The sequence below is a fragment of the Brugia malayi genome (genome assembly GCF_000002995.4).
Source record: "Brugia malayi strain FR3 genome assembly, contig: Bm_v4_Chr4_scaffold_001, whole genome shotgun sequence".
In the NCBI taxonomy this organism is placed as follows: Eukaryota; Metazoa; Nematoda; class Chromadorea; order Rhabditida; family Onchocercidae; genus Brugia; species Brugia malayi.
In genome coordinates, this window is record NW_025062478.1 from 3,722,414 (window position 1) to 3,730,691 (window position 8,278).

The 8,278-nt window shown below is 17.5% G+C and overlaps 1 protein-coding gene across 1 annotated transcript; it reads left to right on the forward strand.

Moving 5' to 3' along the window:
• Window positions 1–1,760: 1,760 nt before the first annotated feature.
• Window positions 1,761–8,021, forward strand: Bm17745 (Uncharacterized protein; the record flags this gene model as incomplete). The annotated part of the gene is made up of 2 exons (XM_043081523.1): window positions 1,761–1,821; window positions 7,594–8,021. The coding sequence occupies 2 exons, from the start codon at window positions 1,761–1,763 to the stop codon at window positions 8,019–8,021; spliced, it is 489 nt and encodes a 162-aa protein (XP_042937457.1).
• Between the last annotated feature and the right edge of the window lie 257 nt (window positions 8,022–8,278).

The window sequence follows — 8,278 nt, forward strand, 5'->3', positions numbered from 1 at the left end:
TCTTAAAAATAACATATTTTATTAGTTTGCCAATTATACATATTCGCACAATCGATAAAAAGTATTAAAGTATTAATAAAATAAACTTAATTAACTTTTAATTTCATTTTTCGTTTTTTCAAATTTAATTGATAGCATAAAGATTATTTAGTTAGCAGGTTTTAATCGTTTTCTTAATATATTAATTAGAAAAAATAATTATTATTCTATTAATACATTTCCAATTAATAATAATTAATGTACTGCATTAATTAATATTTAATTATGATTAGTAGTTGCTCTTATAATGAAATTCATTTGTAGAATTAAATTTGCATATATGTTGCTTTTAATTAATTAATTGTTTATTCTTTAAATGCTATCTACATTTAAGTAATTGATTTCAATTTAACGTCTCATATTTGAACTTTTTTGTTTAATTGTAATTTATGCTTAATCATTATAATATTCAAAACTTAATTATAATAAACCATAATTAGACATATATGAATTTGTTACATTTAAACAAATAATCAATTTTAAATTAGCTTTATCATTATCACTTATCATCATTTTCATCAAAATTATCTTAAATCATTTTTTCATCTTTGTTTTTTTTTTCTTCTACAAAGTATTTAAATTTTAAAAAACAATGAAAAATATAAAACTGAAAAACTTATATATTTTTTAAAATTTTTCTTTTTTTTTTTATTTGCTCTTTAACAATTTTAACTTAGGAAAAAAAAAAAAAAAACGAATGAAAGGAAATAGTTATTAGTGAATAACAAATTGTTAAAAGCTGAAATTTTCATTTTTATTTTTGCACTTTTTTTTTTCAACAAAAAAAGAAAAAAGTTCTATTTTTGTTTCCTTTTTTTCTTTCTTTCCATTTTCATTCTAAATAAATACATTTTATTTCTTTCATCTCTCTTCTTCTCTTCCCTTCCCCTCTCTTCTCTTTCTTTTTTCAAATTTTTAAAACATTTTTAGTGAAATAGAAGAAAAAAAAAAAAATTAGAGAATTATTCATCCGTAAATGCAAGCATTAGCTAACAAATATAACATCAATGCATTTAGTTTTTTTTTTTTTAAAAAAAAAATGAAAAAAAAAAGATTAAAAAATAATCAATGAAAAAAAAAATTTTTTTTTTAAATTAAAAAAAAAAAATTATGAATAAAGAATGTAAAGTAATTTGCATATTAAAATGAATTATTTTGTTAAAACAATTAGTTTAAAAGAATTTTTTTTTTTCATTTTATTTATTAATTTTTTTGTTGAATGAAAATCTTAATTAACTCAGATTATCGTATTTTATCTTATCTTTTTAATTCTATAATATGTTTATATTTAATTTTTTTTTTCAGTAATAATTTTAGTTTTAATAATATTTTGAATTTTTTAATTGCATTAAAAGAATTTCTTTCTTTTTTCCTTTTTTTTTTTTTTTTTTTTGAAAGAAAATGTTAATTAGCTAATTGTATATATTATTATGTTTTATCTTATATTTCAACTTCATAATAAGTTTTTTTATTTTTTACTTACTTAAAGTTGCACTCATATTTATTTCTTTCAAAAAAAAAAAATTTATTTTTTTTTTTCACAGTAATAATTTTAAACTAATAATATTTTGAATTAATTTAATATAAATTAAATACATGTAATGAATTTACATAAAATAAAATACTTATAAGAAGAAATGTTTGTAAAATGTATGAAATTTTATTTGTTTGTTTATTTTTAATTTTAGGAAAGTGACAAAAATGAGACGCAAATTCATCAAATGGAAATATATTCGCCTATTGCAAGTGCAAAATCACTTCAACAAATCAGTGGAAATTTTCGTATGCTATTTTCATATTAAATTTCAAATTTTAAAGTAATACAAAAAAAAAAAAAAAGAAAGAAAAAGAAAGAAAAATGTCTAAAATTAAACAAATCATTTTATTCCAATAATTTTTCTTTCTTTTTTAACGTTTATATTGATTTTTTGTTCTGTTTTTTCTTCTTTCTTTTTGTTATTTTGATTATATTTTAAAATTTATCATACTTATCATTTCTACAAATAATTATTTAATTACTATTCATTAATTAATTATTGAAATTAAAAATCATTATCATGAAATTAAAAAAATCATTATCATTATCAAAGAGTATTCACAATTATTTTAATCGTTTCTTAATTGCAATTACTGAAATTATCAATTATTGAATTATTGAAATTGCTGAAATTCGAAATTAAGAAATGGTTATCACAAAACATTTATCAGAAGTATATTTACAATTAATTATATCACCATGATTGGAACATTTGTCACATCTTTATCATATCAATCTATTAAAATTTCTATTTTCTATTTTTGTAGAAATTAAATGTTTTAAATTAATTAATTAGTGTTGCGTCTAATGAGTGTAATAAGAGTTTAAAAAAACTAATATAGAGAATGGAAAAAAAACAATTATAAATATATTCAAATATTTAGCAAAGTTTATGCAAATAATGGAAACATAATTATTTTCTAAAATTTACAAAAATATTTTGTGAGAAAATTTTATTAAAATGAAAATTTAAAAAATTTCTTTTCGTTTTTTTTTTCACATTTACTATACAATATTTTTGTATCTTATATAAAAAAAAAACAAAAAAAAATGCTAAAAATTATGATTTAAATATTTTTATTTTCAAATTTGAGAAAGAGAAAAATATGGAGAGAGGGAGAGAGAGAGAGGGATAGAGGGAGGGAGAGAGGGGAAATGAAAAAGTAGGTTAATAAGTAAATAAATAAATGTTATATATAGTGAAATGTTCAAAAAAATGATAAATAAAATAAGAAGAAAAAAATAAGAATTAAAAATATATTTTAAAATATTGAAGAAATAAATAGCGAACACTCAAAAATATAATTTTAACCACTGATAACGTTAGTGATAAGAATAACACCACTGATAATTATAGCAATGATAAATCAATAGTAGCAAAACAAACAGTAACAATAAAAATTAGTCGTAAAAATGAATAAGAGAAGTTTTGCTGATAAGAATTATCAGGAGTGATTAGAGATAAAAGAAATTATCATTGTTATAATTCATATTTTTACATTTTTATGCTTTTAACGATAATAAAAAGTAATGTTAGAAATGATTTAAAAAACAAACAAACAAACAAATAAACATAAAAATATAAGAAAAATTAAAAAAACTTTTCTTCTTTTTTCTATTTTTAGCATTGCTATTTATTAAATTTAATTTATATTTTGAAATATTTAAATGTCTAAAAATATTTAAAAACTTTCAATGTTAATGCGATTTCATAATTTACTAATTTTTAGCAAAAAATTTTTAATTTTAATATACAATAATTAATATAATTTCAAATATTAGTATGGATTTTGAATTTTTATAAATAAATTTTTACATTTATTTCAGAAAATAAAATTATCTTTGATTGAATCAGTAAATTTTTATTTTTTTGCCAGTAAAATTTAAATTTTGTTTTTTATTATACATTTTGAATCAGTAAAATTATTTAAATTTTATTATTATTTATTTTAAAATATTATGTTATTTTAATAAAAAATGAAATTAAAGAGAGAAAAAAAAAAGAGAAAACAAAAGAAAAGGATGAAAAAACGATAAAGAGAGAAAGAATAAAATTGAAATTAAAAAGAAAAGTTATGATGTAAATAAAAAAAGAAAAAGTGAAATAGTTGATAAAATGTCAATAAAACAATAAAATGAATAATTTTTTTCTTTATTATTATACTTAAAATATTTACTGAATGAAATTTATTGCAATGAAATAAATCAGAAAATATCGGATAGCCTTAATTTAATAAAAACTTGAAAATATAAATGTGTATCGAATGAAATTGATTTGCAGTAAAAGCAACGAAATAATTAAATAATACAATTCAAAATAAGAAAACAAATTTTGCTATTCTTTGGCAAATTGTTTATGTAAACAACACTTCAAATATTTTTATTTATTTATTTTTTTTTTTTTTTTTTTTTTAAGGGAAAATATAATTGAGAAAAGAAAAATGGAAAACATTCGTGAATATTTTGCATTTGTTAAAATTTAACATCAAAAAATAAAGAAAAGTTTTAAATTGTTTTTAAAAAAAAATTTAAAAGCATAATTGTAATTTATTAAATTTCATTTTATTATAAACTTATTTAAATATTTAAGCATATTTAATAATATTATATAACTAAAATGTATTTAATAAAATTTTTTTTGTTCAAAAATGATATTTTGCTTTTTCACGAAATAATTTGACAATTTTAATCGAGAAAAAAAAATTTAATAGTGCGAATTTTTTTTTAAAAAAATATTTTCAACAACTGAAAAGGAAAAAAAAATAGATTATCTTTTCTTGCATGCACAAATGCATGCATGCGTGTTTGCATGCATGCAGATTTGAATCATTAAGATTATTCAATTATATTTAATTCTTTTTATTAATGTTATTATCATTTTAATTATTAACATATAATTTAAATCGTTGCTAACAATTTAAAATAATTTTAATTCTTTGTGAAATTAATTAAATATTTCAATAATCCTTTGTTATATGCATTTTAATTGTGTAAACATATATAATTACCGAAATAAATTTAAATGTTTTATAAAATTTGTTGAGAAGAAATTTTGCAGAAATTAAAATGAATGTTTTGAGAAAAGTTATGAAAACATAAAATGGCAAAAAAAAATAATTAATGTTTAAAAATTACAAATCTTTTTTTCGTTTTTTTGTTTGTTTGTAAAATTTAAGGAAAAAAAAAATTTAGAAATGAATAAAAATTAAAAAAATTACCAAATGTCCTAAATATAATGATGGAAAGAGAAATTTTGGTTTTTTTTTCTTCGAAAAATATGAAAAAGCGATGCGCAAAGGATAATAAAATTTTAAACAAAAAAAATTTTCAAATTTACTAATTTAAAAATATCTCTTTCGCACTTTATGAAAAAAAAAAAGTGAAATGTGAAAAATGATTGTCATATATTCAATATTATTCATTCAAATTTTTGGCAATTGTTTTTTTTTTGGATGTAACAAATTTTAATTTTCATTTCAATCATTGTCACAAAAAATCATTCTAATTTCAATGTAAATTGAAGGAAAAAATCTTTTTTTTAAAAAAAAAAAATGAAATATCAAAATTTAAAAGTTGAAAAAAACAATTAGGAAGGGAAAAAAGATAAAATTAAAGAAATTGTTGCAGCAATAAAAAAATTAAATTCATTAAAATGTTGATAATATGATTAAAGCACATTTCATTTCTTTGTCATAAACAACAACAACAACAATCGAATAACAAGTCAATTAAATTTCATTTCGAAAAATTTTGCATCAAAAGAAAAAAGAAGAAGAAAACAAGATGGCGAGAATAAATTATAAATGATAAAATTAATTAATTAATTTTTATATGCAATTTATTTATTCATTTTAAATAAATAAGAAATATTTTATTTTTTTTAAAAATATATTTATAAAATAAAAAAAATTTTGTTTTTTAAATTATAAGTAACAATTTGTTAAGTTGTTTTTAAGTTATTTATTCCAGCGAAAAGGAAAATTTGACTTCAAAAGAAAAATAAAAAAGGTTAAATTAATTTTCTATCATAAAAGAACAAATTTCTACAGGAAAACCGGATCACAAATTATTTCAGGAATTGATTGATTCTCATTCCGATCCTATGGTATAATATAGAAATAATACTAATTTAGAAATAAATTATTTTATCAATTTTTTAAGTAAAATCAAACAATTTTTCATTTTTATAGATATAAGAAAAAAATTAAATCAAAATTTTATTATTTCCATTTCTGATATAATTGCATCCATTTTAATTAATTAAATCTAATCTTGAAAAACTAAATTTTAAATTAAAAAATTTTAATCTCAAAATTAAATATGATAGTGAGCTTTTATTTAAGCCTATATCTGTTTGATTTTAAAAGAAAAAAAAATGAGAATGTTTGTTATCATACTTTTAAATATTATATTTTTTTATTTTTCATTCAGGAAAATTTTTTTTTTGAATTGACTGACGAAATTTTTTTTGTTTAAAATAACAAAGATAAATTAATCGGTGGTTTAATAATTAAGAAAATATCAATTAATTAAAAACATAAACCGAATTGTTGCAAAATTTTTCTTTATTTATTTAATTTTAATAAAAAATGATAATCATAAAAAATTTTTAATTTGATAATTTATTTTTTAAAAACGATAGCAATAAATTGAAAATGCTATGCTTTATTTTTAAAAAATATGTAAATATAAAAGTAAACGAAAATAATCACTGACTATTCGATATGGTGTTCTGAAAATATTGAAATGATTTTTGAAATTAATTTTAAAATAGTTTAACTCATTAATGATACTAAATTTGTAGTATCTAATTTAAAGTAACAAAAAAAAGTTTTTTATTAGTATTTCGTTTTTTCTTTTTTTGTTTTTTAAATTTTTGATAATAGCTAGAATTTTAATAAAATTTTCAATAATATAGGCGAAGGCTTATAGATTAATGAAAAAAGAAAAAAAAATTGGAGAGAAAAGATTTTAATATTAAAGTAAGAAATTTTAAAATGTTCTTTTCAAGCTTTGTCTGTTTCAATTTTCTTATCATTAGATATTAATTATAGTCAAATAATCTCTTCTAAGTCTCTAATTTCTTTTAAAATTCTTTATTTTTTCTTTTAACAATCGTTCATTAACTTAATATATATTTTGTAATATATTTTTTAAATTAAATTTTAAAAAAAATAAGCCAGAAAAAACGCAAAAAAAGAAATGTGAAAGAGAATTTATTAAACTTTTTTTTTAGCTTTGTATGATTAAAAAAAAGAAAAACTATAAATTTTAAAATTTAAGTTTTACAACGATGAGATAATTTCAAAAAAAAAAAAAAAAAAATTTGATTATAATAATAGCACCAAATATAAATTTTTTAAAGTATTAAAGAACTTTGTCTTTTTTTTTTAATTGGATGATTAAATAATTTTGGAATTAGAATTAATGAAAATATCAGTGATAATATTTGTTTTTAAATTTTCTTGAGCATTTTCTTGTTTACGGTAAATATAATTTTGTTTTTTTGGGAAAATTTAATCGTTGTTTAAATTCATTTTCTCTATTTTTTTTCTGATTGTTTAAATTTTGATATTTTTATCAAATTTTATTTTTTGCTAATTTTTGCACTTTTCATTAAGTATTGATGACTATTTACTATTTATTAATTCATTCATTCCATTTTTGTTTTTTTTTTATGTTTCTCTTAAATTTGCATTTTACATATTACATAAATGTTTTCAGTTTTTTTTTTTTTTTTTAAATAATGCATTCACAAATTTCTATAATTAAAATGTATTGAATGTATTGTGTTTACTTTAATTAAAATCTTAAAGTTTGAAGGTTTATTAAGTTTCATTAATGACTTTTTTTTTTAATTTTAAAATCTATTATGTTTTCTTGATGATTTTTTTTTCAAACTTTGATGCTTATTTTTGAAGTTTATTCATATTAAATTTCATTAACAATTTTTCTGTTTTTTTTTTTTTTTTTTAATTCTAAAATTAATAAATAATCTTTTACTGATTAAATTACAGATTCAATGTTGTCAACAAATTGGCAAGAATGGAGTAATTGGAGTAAATGTAGGAATGATGAACGTACAAGATTTCGTTTGTGTGTATCACCATTATCACCATTATCACCGTTATCAACATTATCATCAGCAGTATCATCATCATCATCATCAACATCACAATTTACTAATGATACAATGATTATTAATAGTACTAATTTCAATAATAATAATAATAATAATAATGCAACAATTGAAATGAATTTGTTAACAATTTGTGAATTAAACAAAATTGAAACTGAAAAGCAAATTTGTTTTAAAGCAAATAAAAATGAAAAGTTAGTTAATTTAAATCCATTTATGATTGAAGAAGAAATTACTGCGACATATTTGAAACGACCGAAGATTAATCCTGAACCAATTAAAATAGTCAAAATTCAACGTAATTGAAAAAATTTTTTTTTCAATTTTACAAGTGATTTTTTTTTTTTTTTTTTTTTTTTTAAAAAATGAGTATAAAAGAAAAAAAGGCGTAGAAATATAAATGAATAAAACATAAAAAGGAAATGATTTTTGTTTAAAAAAAGAGTTTTTTTTTCTTTAAACCAATTTTGTTTTAATTAATTAAATTTTAAAAATTTTTTTCATTTATGATTTTATTTATTCAAATTGTTAATTTCATTGTCTGTAGAAAGTATTTTTTTGTT